This window comes from Chenopodium quinoa, unplaced genomic scaffold (assembly GCF_001683475.1).
Source record: "Chenopodium quinoa cultivar QQ74 unplaced genomic scaffold, ASM168347v1, whole genome shotgun sequence".
Lineage (NCBI taxonomy): Eukaryota > Viridiplantae > Streptophyta > Magnoliopsida > Caryophyllales > Amaranthaceae > Chenopodium > Chenopodium quinoa.
In genome coordinates, this window is record NW_018742204.1 from 277332 (window position 1) to 295091 (window position 17760).

At 36.5% G+C, this 17760-nt stretch overlaps 1 protein-coding gene across 1 annotated transcript; it reads left to right on the plus strand.

Moving 5' to 3' along the window:
* The first annotated feature begins 339 nt into the window (after positions 1–339).
* Positions 340–768, plus strand: LOC110725064. Its single transcript, XM_021904539.1, has one exon. It carries the CDS (start codon positions 340–342, stop codon positions 766–768), a length of 429 nt encoding a protein of 142 aa, XP_021760231.1.
* The last annotated feature ends 16992 nt before the right edge of the window (positions 769–17760 follow it).

Here is a 17760-nt window from a genome sequence, read left to right on the forward strand (position 1 = left end):
GAGCAGAGATCTTGAGATCCTGCTAAATTTTTCCGCAAATTTTCATTCAATCATACTTGAATACTAAGAACATTACCGTTTCATTAATTTTTCCAGATTTCTGATCTTTCATCAGATTTTCATATTTCTTTCGATTAATTCGGTTACATTTTTGTTGATAATCTTGAGTTTTCTGAGTTCAATTTGCTAAGAAAATGGCTGGACAAGAAAATCATTCAAGTATTCAGAATCCAACTCAAGATCCTAGATCAGTTTACTACATTCATCCTTGAAAATCCAACTGTTTCACTTGTTTCAGAGAAGTTTAATGGAGAAAACTATCAAGATTGGAAGAGAGGAATGGTATTAGCTCTTTCTATGAAGAACAAGATGGCTTTCATTGATGGTAGCTTGCCAAAACCAGGTGAATCAGATCCTTTGTTTAATGCATGGAGTAGGTGCAACAACATGATTATTTCATATATTTTGATATCTCTGGATAATACTTTGGCGAAGAGTGTGATCTTCTTTTCTACTACATCTGAGATCTGGAAGGATCTTGAGGATAGATATTCTGTTGTTTCTGGGCCACAGATTTATTCACTGCAGCAAACTTTGAGTCAGTTAGAACAAGGTTCAGATTCAATTGCTGTATTTTTTACCAAGATTAAGGGAATTTGGGATCAAGTTAGTGCAACAAATCCTATTCCTACTTGTAATTGCACTAGATGCATCTGCAACTTAACTCAGAAATTTCTGAAGTTTCAACAAGATGAGAGGTTGATCTAGTTTCTTATGAAGCTTGACACTAAGCATGTTAGAGTGAGAACAAATATCTTGATGATGAATCCATTGCCTAATATGTCAATTGCTTATAATTTGTTGATTCAAGATGAGAGACAGAAGCAAATCACTGAAGCTCCTATTAAGCAGTCCAGTATGGCTTTTGCAGCAACAAAAGAAAGAAGAGGAGGTTACATCAGGTCTTCTGTTCGACCACCTTTGTTTTGTGATCATTGCAAGTTGAATAATCACACAGTTGATAAGTGCTGGAAGCTGCATGGTTATCCTGCTAAGCCAGGGTATAACAAGTATAAAGGGAAGAAAGTTGCTGCTGTAGCTTGTGGTGAAGAATCAGATGAAGAAAACTGCAACAATTATTTCACAAAATAACAGTATGAGAAGCTGGTGAGTCTGTTGCAGCAGGACAAACAAGAGAGTTCCAAGCAGTTCAGTGGAATGTCTAATATGGAAGGTAATGCTTAATTGCCTTAATTACTTGTCTAAATTCAAAATGGATTATTGATAGTGGAGCAACGGATCACATATGCTTAAATTTGAGTTTATTTGATTCATATGAAGTGTTTAACAAATATCCAAGTTCAATAACTGTTGCTAATGGAAAAAAGTTAGAGGTAAAGCATATAGGAACAGTTACATTTGAGAATGGAATTGTGCTTAAAGATGTTCTGCATGTTCCTGAGTTGCATTTTAATCTGATTTCTACACATAGAATCTGTAGAGACATGGATTGTGATATTATCTTTACACATGACAAGTGTTTAATCTAGGATCACTCCAAGAAAAATTCTCTGGTTCTTGGTAATCTGGATTCAGGGTTGTATGCAGTCTCAAAAGGAGAATTGAAGAAGGATGAGAGTAGTGTTTCTTCAATAAATCTGGCTATTGCAGTTGAGGCTAAGCTTTTGCATTTGAGATTAGGACACTTACCTTTTAGTAAGTTGAGTCATGTGGATTCAAAATTTTCTAATAAGGCTTGTACTGACAGAATTTGTCAAATTTGTCCAAAGGTTAGACAAGTTAGAAAATCTTTTCCTAAGGATAGTACTAAGAGTGTAAAGTGTTTATTTTACATGTAGACACTTGGGGTCCATATAAACTCCAAACACATGATAATTGTTCTTACTTCTTGACTGTTGTTGATGATATGTCAAGACATACCTGGACATTTCTTATGAAGAATAAATCTGATTGTGTTGATATTTTGGAGTTTTACTTATATTAAGACTCAGTTTGGTATTGTTGTGAAGAGTTTTAGAACTGATAATGCAAAAGAGTTGTGTGAAGGGAGAATGTTATCAGTTGAAGTTGAGTAGACACTCCTCAGCAAAATGGGGTAGTTGAGAGGAAACATAGACACTTATTAGAGACAGCTAGAGCTTTATTCTTTCAGTCTAAAGTTCCAGCAAAATATTAGGGTGAGTGTTTGCTTTCGGCAACTCACTTGATTAACAGGATGCCTTTGTCACTAGCTATGTCTCACCTTATGAAAAGGTTTATGGTTTTCCAGCTAACATTGACCATCTAAGGGTGTTTGGATGCCTGTGTTATGCTGCTACTTTGAAGAGTAACAAGACCAAGTTTGACCCTAGATCAGCACCCTGTGTATTGCTTGGTTATCCATATTAGTTGAATCTAGAAACAAACAAAATTTTTGTGTCTAGGGATGTCATCTTCCATGAGAGACATTTTCCTTTCCATATCACCTCTCCCACTCATAAACCAGATCCCATTTTTCTTCCAGCTGAAACTGCTTTCACTTTTGATATTAAGCTTGATATCCCAGAAATATTTGTCTTGTTCCCAGATCAGCATATCCCTTATCAAATAGAAACCCCTCAAAACATCCAAACACAACCTATACCTATCACCCAAACACATTCCCCAAATATTCCACCAGTTACAGCACCTAATCCACAAACACAAATCCATACACAGACCTAAACACAAATCCAGCCTGACAGACAGTCTTCTAGACCCTCAAAAAAGCCAGCATGATTGACTATGTTTGTACAGTTGAGTATGCTCCCTCTCATTGGTGCAATGTCATAACATATGATGAGTTCCCTATACCCCTGAAGGCTTATATTGCTCAAGTTTCTAGCATCACATAACCAGCTACCTAATTTGAGGCAGCACAACACCCAGAATGGGTTCAGGCAATGAATAGAGTTACAAGCTCTGTCTGCAAACAATACTTGGGTTGTTACAACTTTACCTAAAGGTAAAAAGGTTATAGGGTGCAAATGGGTTTTTAAAGTGAAGCTTAAAAAGGATGGAACACTAGAGAGATATAAAGCTAGGCTTGTGGCTAAAGGTTTTACACAAAAGTATGGTGTGGACTATGATGAGACTTTCTCACCAATTGTGAAGATGGCTACCATAAGGTGTTTGCTAGCTGTTGCTACTGGAAACCAATGGCCATTGTTTCAGTTAGACATAAACAATGCCTTTTTACATGGTTCACTTGATGAAGAAGTTTATATGAAGATGCCACAAGGGATTCCAAATCCAGAGAATAAGGTGTGCAAACTTGTGAAATATCTGTATGGGTTAAAGCAAGCAAGTAGACAGTGGTTTGCTAGGTTAACTTCAGAACTGCAAAAGAAGGGGTTTATTCAGAACAAGAATGATTATTCATTGTTCATTATTAAGGGGGGAGGTGATATATGCATTGATGTTGTTTTTGTTGATGACATAATCTTAACTGGGTCAAATAAAGATGTTTTGATTGATTTAAAGTCTCATTTACATGACACTTTCAGTATAAAAGATTTGGGAGAACTGAGCTACTTCTTGGGAATTGAGGTTTCAAGATTGTCTACTGGCATCATTCTGAGTCAGAGAAAATTCACTAAAGAGTTGCTGGAGATTTGTGAAATGGATGTTTCAAGATCAGTAAAGACTCCTCTTCCTATTAGTGTGAAACTTTCAGCAACTGAAGGAGATTTGTACCAGGATCCAGAACACTATAGAAGTCTAGTTGGTAAACTGAATTTTCTCACAGACACTAGGCCTGATATATCTTTTGCAGTCTAGACTCTCAGCCAGTTTATGCAATGTCCAAGGTTGGCACATGTTAAGGCTTTGCAGCATCTTTTGAGGTATGTGGCTGGAACAATTGGTCAAGGCTTCTTTTTACAAGCTGCTAAACAAGTCACTCTTCAAGCTTGTTCAGACTCAGATTGGGGAGCTTGTGTAGTCAGTAGAAGGTCTATTACTGGTTATCTGATGATGCTTGGAAACAGTCTCATTTCACGAAAATCTAAGAAACAATCAACGGTTTCTAAATCCTCAACTGAAGCTGAGTACAGGGCAATGGCTGCTGCAGCCTCAAAGATTGTTTGGCTTGTGAGACTGTTGATTGATCTGGGAGTTACTAATCTCACACCAGTCAAGTTAAACTGTGATAATTAGTCAGAAATTCATTTGGCTAAGAATCCTGTTATGCATGAAAGGACAAAGCATATTGAAATTGATTGCCATTTTACCAGAGACAAGGTGTTGGAAGGATTGATCGAATTGTCTTATGTTCCTTCTAATGGTCAGTTAGCTGACATTTTGACAAAGATTCTTCCTGCTGCTCAACTGTCCAAGCTATTGTCCAAGCTAGGCATGTCTCATTCACCCACACCTAGCTTGAGGGTGGGGGGGGGGTATTGATGATCATACTGATCAGGTTACCGATTCTGTTATGACAGAATGTGAGGCTGCACAAGTAAAGGAAGCTCAAGGAAAGCTGAAGCAATAAATGAGCTGAAGACTAAGCCTGCTGCTAAGCTTAGTTTCTAGAAGTTTCTTCTAGATTTTGGTGTAATAGAATTCTGTTATTAGATTTCTTCTGTCAGAATAGTTTGTTACAAGATATTTTCAAGTATTTTGTATAAATACTTGTAATAGAATACAACTTGTAATACAGTTCATATTTTCTCTCAATGAATGAAATAGAAATCTGATTTTGCTCTCTATTTTTCATTATATTCAAAATCTCTTCAGATATGCAAAACTGGTAGGGAATGAAAATTGCTCATACTATGTAATACTCTCTTCGTTTCCTTTTGTTCTTTATATTTAGAATTATGTGCAGTTATTTAGGAAAGTTAATAAAGCAAATACATTTAATCATTTTTGTCAACATAATTCATTGAGAGATGGTAAAGGAAACCAATACTACCAAAAAATAATGAAAAAAAAGTTGAAGTTGAGACAAGAGAGAGAAAGTAATAATGAACATTGAAATAGTACCCATCCAATATAAATTTAGAAAAAGTACGCTATCTTATGTAAAATTGAGGGCAACATGAGATAATAAAAAATAAAGCAAGGGTAAAGTAGTCTAAATTTTACGTCTTAAAATAGAAAAATCTTAAATATAAAGAATAGAGTTAAGGTAACATTTGGTGACCAAATTTTCACCAATTTCACCTTTTGGTAATCAAGTTTTTTTGCTTGCAATTTGGTGATTGAGTCAACTTTTCAGGCAACTTAACTCACCTGAATTTTATTTAACTCACCTTTATCCACACTAAAACTTAATCACCCTCAACATAAACTTAATCACCTGTCTAAATAACTTTGAAATTATTTGTCAAATCTTTTTTTTTTTCCAAAACTAGTCGCTTGGAATTAATTAACAAAAACAAGTTTTTTAATTTCCTAACCGAAACAAAAGTTAAAAAAAAAACAACTCATATAAACACACTACATCACCAGCTACATATACCCCTTAATTACCCACACCAATTCACAACAGCCCATCCACCCAAATGCAACCAACATCTCACCGCCACTAACCAACTTTGCTCACCATAGCAGCCCAATACCGCCATCTCAAGCGTCCCTAAATCACCAATTCGTACAACTGCAGCCACCAGCAGCTCCTGCGGCGACCTGCACCTTTCCAAACACATGCAAACACCAGTAACGACCAACGATCAAAGTAGCAACACCATAAGTCACCCACAAGTAATACGTGAACCCCCAATTCGCCATTTTGGCTCACAAGCATTGGCAATTCGCAATTAATGCTCCATCGAGGTCAAATAAGTTAGAACTTTTAAAGTAGTCGCTCTGTATGTAACACCCCCGATTTACTAACCAATAATAAATAAGAATTAAAGGAAAAATAAACAACCTTTAAATAAAATTGCGGAAGCATACACCTAAAAAGGAGGTATTACCGCCACACTCAACAACCTGTCAAGTGTTAAGGCTCACAAAATCCCAATATTTACAACTCAATAAACTAGGTGAGCTATTTATACAACTTTATAAAATCGTTATAGCATACTAATCGAAACACTTGAGCTCCTTTAGATACAACCACTTGATCAACCTGTTTAGACAAACTTGACTGCTCACCATTAAGGACAAATTCCAAAATAGATCGTCGCAGGGCCACCATAAGGAAAAGACATGGCCGCAAACACAAGTAGCAAAACAAAATAACAGACACGTCAGCAAAAGCTGAGTAATCACCACAAATCAGAATATAGAGTATAATATAATAATTAACATTACTAGATCAATTAAACAATGTAGTTCGAAACTACATTACACATTGTACTCTGAAAATAACCTTTAACAACTCAACCTCGAATAATAGTACGAACCTTCACTCAATATATCCCATAAGTGTGCCATGCTCATTGTTCTATACCTAGCCTTGGACATAGGTAATTCGAATAACAAACCAATAAGTATAAAAACTTGAATACTCCCAATAACAAGAAAACACCTTGAACCAGACCACATACGGGCCAATTCCCACTGTAGGGGACCATAGAAAAAAACAAATAGTAAGATTGTACCTCATTCTTAACTCATGATTATCATCCTCTTACCAACATGCCAAGGACTAAGGTATATAACGCTGAGCCTCAAACCAAGAACAAAATAATAATTCTCAACCTTTTGATCTCGTAGATCGATCAAATAACCATTCACAAACAATCTCAACAATGACACATGTTCCCAAATAATATAGCAATTCGATTAATAAATATCTCAACTCTTAGGGCAATAAAACTAGTTCCCAAAATTAATCAAATCTCAACCCAAAAACAATACTATGCATTAGCAACCCTAAAACCTTGATAAAACGATACACCCTATAACAACAACATTAAAAACCATAGCATAAATAACACAATCAATTAATACGACACTCAAATCATATAATAATACAAAATATGATCAATACAACACAATAATCAATGATTAAATAAACAACTCCAATGATCAAGATTCCTGTGATTACATATAATAATAATACGATTAAATTAAACAAACATCTCAAAAGAAGTTTGTGTGATTACACATAATAATTAATACAATCAAATTAATCAAACATCTCCAAATTGATAATTGTGATTACCTTTCAACAAGTTACAACCAAACCACAATATTCAAGGCAAGGTATATGGAGCGTCACTGCAATCTGCGAGCTTTGACTATACAAATCAAATGGAGTTGTGAAAGATAAACTTTCATAAAGAATCAAGTTTGGGGTTGGATGATGGAGTTCACGCACAAAAGGGCTTCGTACGTCAAACTCTTTTTTTTTTCTTTAATAAAATATCTTTTGAGAATTAAAGAATATTAATAGGGTTTAAAATAGTATATACACGTTTTGAATTGTACAGTGCTATTTAAACAAGATAGAGTTTTAAAACCTTACGAACTTTAAATAAAATTATTAGATTAGAAAAGTTATATAATAAATAAAAATAAACTTTTTTTTTATAAAATATATTATATAAAATCATAAAATATTCGGATATTACAATATTACGAAGTGGATGCTCTCAATTTGTTCAATTTTTAGAATCGAAGAATGAAGCTCGAAGCGGGTGCTCCAATGGGCTGCGCGACCGCTCCATCGTGGGCTTGTCTTTCTTAATTATCACGTGATTTGTACGTGAATGGAGGTGCTCATTAATATCGGGCGGTCAAGATATTTTGCTAATGATTGTTGATGATGATTAACGATGATCGATGATGCTGATGAATGGTGATGAAGATGGATGATTGTGATGATGAAAAGCAGAGCAGCCACGAACGAGAAAGTAGAGGAATTGGGCGTCATTGACTCATTTCAATGACTGACATATTTTGATTGAAGTAAATTTTTTTGATTAAATCTACTAATTTCCTATAGGTTAACCTTAGGTGATTATGTTTTTAACTCTAAGTGACTAGGTTTTTGTCCCCCATTTAATTTTCCTCACTGGAAAAGTGTCTTCAATCACCAAATTACAAGAAAAAAAAATTGATCACCAAAAGGTGAAATTGGTGAAAAGTTGATCACCAAATGTTACCTTAACTCGTAAAGAATAAATAAGAACACCCAAAATGGAAACTTAAAAAATAAATGGGGAACGGAGGGAGTACTACAGAGTTTCTTGTCTTTTCATCATAGTGTGAAAGCTAGCTAATACTACTTCCGTTAAATGTTATGTGCAACTTTGAGATATTATTTATGAGATATAAAATATTCCAAAGTTGCACATAACATTTAACAGAGGTAGTATATTAATTTAGGGACAAATTTTCCGAAAGTACATACGGAGAGATATCACTAGGACAATGCCCCTCTCATACGTCTTCATCGTTATTTTGAGAGCTAATTAAAAAGTTTGAGGAAGAACATTCGTTTTAGAGGAGTAGATGTATGGGCCACAAATTAAATGACTACCACTACCCATTCTGACACCAACAATTAATCCCGTCAGTCAGTAGTCAAATGAGACTATTGCAATTTATTCTCATCTTTGGGTTATTAGGATTGATGTAGGTGGAGAGAAAAATACTTTTTTAAAGGCTCAATTTATGCCCACAAAATCGAAAGGCAACTAGTAGGCTTATATAAGTATAAGTAGGTATGGGCTATGCAATCATGGAAGTTTGTAGACTTGATCAAGAGTTGCCCGTCCCCACCCAAAATTTGAAAAAAAAAATAAAGTTTTGAAAAGCCCAAAACAACCTTTTTTTAGTAAAAATTTGACCTAATTAGATTTTTGCCCGAAAAGCCCACTTTTTTTTGCCCAAAAATAGCAGGTTTGGGCACAACTTTTTTGCTCCATAGTTGGGCCTGGCTACAAAACAATTTCATATAGCAATTCCATAGTTGGGCCTGGCTACAAAATAACTACATGTAGATGGTTTGTAAAAAACATACAACTATTTTGTAAAGAACATATAGCAATTTTGTAAAGAACATCCAATTTTATGGTTTTTTTTTTGTTAATTTTTTTTATTATTATTTTTTATATATCTAAATAATCTGTAATATTAATAAAGAACATGAAAAATTATGTCATGAACATTATTTATGTATATCCACCATAATTTTAAGACAAAATTTAAAAAATATTTCATAATAATAAGCACTGATCATTATATCACAATTAAAAGTACATTGCATGCATTTACAATCAAAGAACATGGATATATGTTCTTTTCACTCTTTGTTGGTGCAATATGTTCTTTTTACTTTTGGTATATGTTCATTACATTTTAACAATATGTTCTTTTCACTATAGTAGTATGTTCTGTACACTTATATAATATGTTCTTTTCGCGAAATGGTTGTACGATGCAAGGTACACACACCTGTAGGAACCACACACTGCAATTTGTGGCCTTTTTTGTGGTGTTATAATCCAGTTTGTGACTTTTATGATCATTATTATTATATTTATTGTCTATTATATATTTAAAGGAGGGGAATTGAGGTCCTTTTAAGGGGGACACCACAGTCGGTCCCTTTAGCTTATATAATAAAGATTTTAAAAAAAAATCTTGCCTTATATTATTGGATGTGATTATTTTATTAGCTAATTTATTTAACTTTCCTTCTTTCTCGACTATTTATTAAATTTTCTTTAATCATTATTATTATTATTATTATTATTATTATTATTATTATTATTATTATTATTATTATTATTATTATTATTATTATTATTATTATATCTCAAAAACAGACAAAGTCATACAACCTATAAAAATTTAGTGGGTAGCGGAGATACAATTTGGGCCCCCACTCCTCTACCTATAGAAAATCCAATCCTAGTAAATATATGAGCAGCAGCACATGCCCCAATGTCTTGCGCCGTCGAGAATTTTCGAACCCGCTTCAGCAATGCAACAACCTCTTTCTCTAATTCCCCAAGTGAAGAAAAGGAGAAGGGAATGAAATCATATCCAATTGCTTGACATCGAGCTTCATACTTAACCCGCTTCCGATGAGCCGCATCAACCACAACCCGCCCAGGAATGAAGTCAGATAACCATCATCATCATCATCATCATTATTATTATTATTATTATTATTATTATTATTATTATTATTATTATTATTATTATAAAATAACAAAAACCTACAAAGTCAAAAGATTTACAAGAAATTAGTGGGGAGCCGAGATACAATCTGGGCCCCCACCCCTCTAGCTATAGCGAACCCAATCCTGTTAAAGATGTGAGCAGCCGCACGAGCTCCAATATCCTGAGTCCTAGCGAACGCCTGAACCCGCTTCAGCAACGCAACGACATCCTTCTCTAATTCCCCCAATGAAGAAAAAGAGAAAGGAAGAAAACCATAGCCAATAGCCCTGCAACGCGCCCCATACTTGTCTCGCTTCCGCTGAGCCGCAGCCGACATAACACGACCAGGAACGAAGTCAGACAACCCATATTGACTCAATGGAGAAGACCCCGTCAAGTCAACACATACATCTAGGCCTCTATCCCAGGAGTAAAGCAACACATCTGCTGGCCGAAGAGCCCCGTCGTTCCCTCTAGTTAACCCAACGTTGACCTCCTTCCTTGCAGAAATCCCTGAGCGGAAACAAATATCAACAAGGGTATCACGAACAATTTTATGCCGATGTTTAATACCCACCATCCCAGCACAAGACACTGCATGATCCCCATAAATATCCCCATCAAAAACTCTTGAGCAAGGAGAACAAGGTGCCGATACGGAGAACAAGGGAACACCCAACCGGTAGCAAAGAACACAACGGTAAGTCTTACTATTCATAGTCTGACCCAGACCTGATATCGGGACCGCTCGCAACCAGGCAGAAGAGTAATCCCCCTGCTGGGACTTCCATAAGGCAACCTGACGCGGAGACAAGGAGAAAGAGGATTCTGCAGATGCAGTGACCTTCGTGAAATATATATCTGCCAATTTCTTCATGAGTTTGGGGGCAACGATCTCACCAGGGTAACGCAAAAGGTCAGTCTCCACAGTCCTATTAAAAAGACTAAGAGCGTCGTCGAAGGCCGGACCTAGACCAACAATACCAGAATTGCGAAGAAGCGAAGCCTGTAGACCAGAAGACTGCAAACGCGACGCAAGGAAAGCATAGTGTCGAACATCACCCGCTGAATAGACACCCAGTCCTCCATAAGAAAAAGGTAAGGTGGCAAGTCGCCATTGCCAATCACCAAAACCTGGCCCCGAAGCAGTTACAATGCGCTCCACAGAACCTCGAAGGGCCACATCAAAAGAAATCTGGGCCGCTTCAAAAAGACGAGGAGGACAAGTGCGCATAGAAAAGTAGAGTTTTGAAACTCCAGTACACGCACGAAGAAGTAATAACTCACATTGGGGATCCTCAAGCTTAGCAACAGCATCCATGAGCACAATGGTCTTCGACACCCTCTGCGAAACAAGCTCACCACAGAAAGAGGCATCCGCACTGACAGGACCCCCAAGCAACTTAACACCATGAGCAGGACGAGCAATATCTGGAGGAAAGACACCGGCCAGACGGCTAAGAGGGTCCTCCGTGGGCCAGAAAACTTCCGTTTTCTCAACGTTAACATGGAGACCGAGACGAGGTCCCTCCACCAAAATCAACTCCATAACCTTCCCTACCACCAAGGTGTCACCAATAATAGTGCCATCATCCGAATACCAAGCCTGCAAACATAAGTCAAAAGAATCCCTAATTTGACAAACCAACGGATGGAGCACCAAAGCAAAAAGCAATGGGCCAAGTGGATCACCCTGTTGCACACCCTGACATGACCTTATGGTATGCTCCCCATAATAGAGCCTGGCTGGAGTAGAGTAACAGAATTCAACCTAACGCGAAAGAGCTGGACAACGGAGACGAACCTCACGCAGTAAAGCCGTACGATCAACCAAATTAAAGGCATTCCGGAAATCCACCAGCAACATAGAGAGGCCAACATCACCACCTCGAGCCTCAACCAAACGATTAACAGCATGAAGAATAGCCTCGCCACCCGCCGGCACCCCAACACCAAACTGAAGACCTCCTAAATAGTTCCCCATACGCGGACCAACTAAAGCAGCCCCAACCTTTGAAACCAGACGCCGCCAAATAGTACCCACAGCAATAGGACGAATACCACCACCGGGATTAACAAGTGGCGTGAGAGGAGCACTAGCAATATACTCCCCCAACTCAGCAGGACAATTTCCTGCGAGAAAGAGATTAACCACCTGCGTAATAGAGCCCACCAACTCATCTGAAATAGCAACCGCAACACCACTCAAGCAATCCAGAAGGTGCTGAGCACGCAAGCCGTCTCTACCGCATGACGTACCACGCGGAAAACCCCTAATTTGATCCAAAACAACAGCAGATGTAGCAATAAGAGGCTGATCAACGGGGATATCCGGTAAGATAGGAGCCGGAAAGGAAGGGTGCTTAGCTTGTAAATCAGCAAGAGTAGCATCATTGTAAGGGGCAAGACCAGAAGACGAAAGAACCCGAACCGCAGCAGTGTAATGTCCGTCACAAATCTTTCTCTTACATTGCTTAATATTTCGCTCAGACAAATCATGCTCATCATCAGCTTCCAACAAAGGAGGAGACACATCTGCCAACGTATCTCGCACAAGATGCACAGAACCACCTGGCTCACACCAAGAACGAATAGCAGCGGTGATACTCTCTTCCTGCCGCCGCCGCCGGACACCTGAAGAACACTCACGACTACTCCTCGGGGTAAAGGTTTTAAGAACACAAAGAGGCAACACAAGTGGTTGAACCCAACAAGAGACGTCATCAGGCTTGCAAATCACCTTATCAAGCGCTCCTTTGAGAACCCGAGAAAAACCCAAGCGACACTTTGGAGGAATAGATTTCACCGAACGGAACCGCTTAGATAGCAAACTATCCAGGAGAGCAACATCAAACGCCAAAAGAGGCTGACGAGGCGCACTAGAAACAAGATCAGATACCTCCGAAGAAAGACCCTGAGGTTTAGGAAAACCATAAAGAACAAACCGAACAACACCATCCCCCAAATCAGGTGGGTCCACAATATCATCCGAACCACGACCATGTCGACACTTCGTACGAAAAGTATGAGTCTTGAAACACTCCCCACAAAGCCCAATGCCCATACGCCGAAAATTTGACTCCGCCTCTAAGAAATAGCCAGATTAGAAGCAAGAGAGCATTGGGTCATATCCCGCGCATCTGCACAACAATGACGGTCACGGAGATGAGTGATCAAAGAAGTTTTGGTGAGCCCATTACCCTTGCCATCTTGACACCCATTAAGACCCACGAACGGGCAATGAAAGAGAACACTAGGAGGCATAACATCCACCACAACTTGCCACAAGAGAACCGCAATAAAACACAACGCAAACTGCACCAAAAACTAACCAAAAACTGCACCCAAGAAGCACTAGAAACCGCCTAGCAACTGCAGCCAAGAAGAACACACAAGAACGCAACTGAAACAGCCCGGAAACTACTCCGAAACCAGCTGAAAACAGCCAACAGAAACTGCCCGGAAACCGCTAGAGGTATTGCAGCAAAACAACCCTATGAAACCGCCTAAAAACTGCACCTGATCAACCCAAAATCAGACCATAAAAAAGGAGGGGTATTAATTAAGGTCTTTATAGGGGGGACACCACAACCTCTCTTTTTGGCTTATGTAAAAAAGATAAAAAAAATCTTACCTTATATTTTGAACCTTATCTTTTTTTGAAAACCTTATCTTGTACTACACTACTACCCTTAATTATGAAAATTCTACGCTACTAGACCTAGTTACTATTTTTATGAGAATCTTTATTGCTACCTCTGTTAAAAGGGGTTATGTGCAGAATTCTAGGCAAAACTTTTAAGAGAGTTAATTATAGAAAAGGGTAGAAGATTACCACACTTACTCAAGAACCATTGTGGATCTAGTTTTTTTAGAAAATAGAGGGAAGACATTTGATATTTCAAAAATAAAGGAGGGGACCAATATTTTTGGTCTAGAGGGATTTCCCTCCGAAAATTTCACCAAAAATTTAAATTTTTTTTAAGTTCTTCAAATGTTTTTCTCCTCAAGCATTTCATATGCAAAGGAGAGTATAAAGGCAACCAAGTATGTTCGTAATTCAACATTACAAACCATAGAAACTATTTACTCCTAAATCATGAAGATAAACTATTGTGTGAGGCTTGCCTCACCAATAACTTCGTGTGGCGAAAAAAAAAGCACAACATCAATAAAAACAAGGGGTTGTTGGAGGATATGTATTGTTTATTGGAGATAATGAATAATTTGTTGGAGGATATGCCTATCCATAATATGTTATGAACAGATCCAAGGGTGGTTAATGAGCTCTCGCCCTCCTGCCTAGCGGTTCGGAGCACTGCCTTTTGACGATCACCTTGTCCTTACTCAACCCCTTCTTTTAGTATTTATTTTTAATAGGGTAGCTAATGTGTGTGATGCACGCGCCATAGCTAGCAATATCCAGAATCTCTTTTGATTTGGCCATACATCACAAATCAGGTTATTGGTCAATTTAGTGAAAAAAACATGTAATCAAATGTATTTAGGGGAATTAATATCCACACACTATTTTTAAAAGTTATAAAAAAAAGAGATAATTATCAATAATGAGGGTAAATAAGTAATTAAATATTTTAAATGGTATAATTGTCCAAATTCATTACAAAAAGTTGTACACATTAATGATGGTATATGTGTAAATACATATTTTAAAGGGTATAATTGACATCACACTATTCATAAGCGTAATATTACACTTTTTATAAAGTAGGGATATAAGGATTTATGTATAGTTTGTTAAATAAGATGTAATATTAAATAGAGTATATATACAATTTGTTGGTGGATATGTATTATTTAATAATGAAAGGATATATATTATTTAATAGTGGATATCATTATTTCAATAGAGGATATACTTTGGACGAAAGAGGATATCATTATTTCAATAAAGGGCATATCAAAATCAAAAGAATATAAAACAGGTCATCATCCATCAACACATCATTCCTCTTGCCATCATATGCAGAAACAGGGAAATAGTACCATAAACAACTATTAGAATCATGATCCAATAACAATTAGGATGAACAACCAACAACAACAACTAGGATTGACCCAACAACAATAAGGATCAACAACCAACAACAACAACAAGAATCACCAACAAACAATAACAATCAGGAATAATCACGAGCCAATAACAAACAGGATCCAACATGAAATAGGACAAACAACACCCAATCAAAGGGAGTCTAAGCTTTCGAACTAAATGCACTAACAACAATATCACATCCAAAATCAGTCAACCAAGGATAGAACAGGGACTTCAATTAATAAATTCTTGAATTTTGACACATAAATACCAAAACTATTTAAAAATTAAGGGATAATGAATAGTTACAATTCTAGGACTATAATATCCAAAGTACTCAAGGTGAAACTCCCTCAGATTACACAGGGTCAACTTGGTCCTCATCAATTGGGTAGCTATATCTAGCCCTCTTTGTTCCTGAAGAAGGACCCTCACTCTACAGTTTAAGAGGGTTGTCCTTCACTTCCTCGAGATATGGGTTAGCAGTATCATCGGCAAAAGGGGTTGTTTTCCCCAGATTTGAACCACCCGCATCATGAACAATAACCATAGAACCCTCAACGCATTTGTACCTTGTGTATGAAGAAGAACCCTTAGCACCACCATTTTCATTGGAAACACCGATCGCAACAACTTCCTCAACTGGATCTGCTTTTTAAATAGGCTCATCATCATCAGAAAGCTCAATAATCTTCACATCCCTACCTCGCATCCTTTGTAGAGCCCGATACGCAGCAGTTCGCATATGTTTCATAACCCCGGTACCCTTAATACATTTGTACCTTGTGTATGAAGGAGAACCCTCAAATTTGGTCAAAGTAGCAGAAATTGCCTCATAAGAGAACAGATCTGAGGTGTTTTCATTACCAAGATTCTTTTTTGGGGTTTTTTCTTTTGGGTGACTCATTAGAGAATGATTTCAGAGAGAAAAGGGAAGATCTTAGGGGGAGAGAGAGAGAGTATGTGTGTGTGTGTGAGAGAGAGAGAGAGAGAGATTGGAATACGGATGAAAGAGAAGTGAGAAAGGGACTCGAGTTTTTTAGGGTTTGAAATCTGTAGAAAAATCTTGTTTTAGAGAAGCTCCTTGGTGTAAATGTAGGTGGTTGGGGAAGAGCATTCACTGAATGCAGTTGGGAAAATGAAAAATCAGATTTGAAAAGAAATACTATTGGGGAAGTGATTCAGATTTTTTTGGTTGGAATGATTATGCTGATTTGTTAGATGACTATTCAATGGCTACACAAAAATTGTAGCCACACTATTAATTTTCAATCTAGACCCTTTATCGTTTAGGAGGAGATCTCATCCATTCATTTATTTAACCCTATTTATAAAATAAAAATTTCAATTTTTTTTTGTTTTTTTTATAAAAACTACTTTATTCAAAAAAAAAAAAAAGTTTCACTATTAATGTCTTACTTAATTAACGTTTTGACATACTCCATATACGTTCCAATTTTCGGAATCGATTTCCAACGAATCTTTCTTTCCATAGGAAATTGGTTACTTTCCATACACAATATAATATCATTGGAGTTAATCAAATACAAATGCGGAATAACTATACTCGGTTGAGTTATATTATAATTTATGGAAGAAAGGTACAAAGAAGATGATTAATGGTAAAATTTGACGGATGAAGTTTTGAATTTTATTATATAAGGCCTTTGATTATTTAGAAGATGATTAATGGTGAAATTTGACGGATGAAGTTTTGATTTTATTATATAAGGCCTTTGATTATTTAGAGTGAGTGTGTGTGTGTGTTGATGATGATGATGATTAGGAAGTGCAGAAATGAAAAGATAAAACAAATAATTTTTAATTTAATGACAAATAAATTTTTTTGTTAAGTCAACTCAATGAATGATATTGATTTAATATAAGCAAATGTATGGTCATGATTTAAGATTATAATGGCTTCAAAATTTATGTAGCCATTGTAAAATTGTTCTTCTTAGATTAGGCCTAATTGTTAATGATTTTTAAGTAAGGATATCTTGGTGTTTTTGCTTAAAAAACTTATCATTTATGGAAATTTTTTTTGCGATTAAAGCTTAGCACCCATTTATATATAATACATGTTGCGATTAATATTTAAGTATTTAACGGATGGAGTATATAAGCCAGGAGGAGGAAAAATGAAAAGTTGGTCCAACTTTTGAATTGAACTCCTCTAATGGTCCCTAAATTTTTTTTTAAAATAATAGTAAAGAAATTACAATATTCTATACAGTAATGTGAGTTTCCTAAATTTTAATCACAATTTAGAATCTTTTAATAATAATTTTAAAAAATGTATTAAAGAAAATTTAACATATTAGGAGGATGAAACGAAATCAAATAAACTAGTAATGGTAGAGTAATATAATATTAACCTCTATGCAATCAAGAATTTTCCTAAAATATTAATAAAAAAAACCTCAAAAAATTAGATTACAAATTAATGAGAGGGCTTTAAACTCAAAAACAAGCTTGGAATACATTAAACAAGACGTCGGAGTTGTAAAAGCCGTTGTACTTGGAAAAACATCAAATTGTGAAACTCATAATATTAACTTTATGCAATACGCTGCCTTTACTATATCAACGTCGCA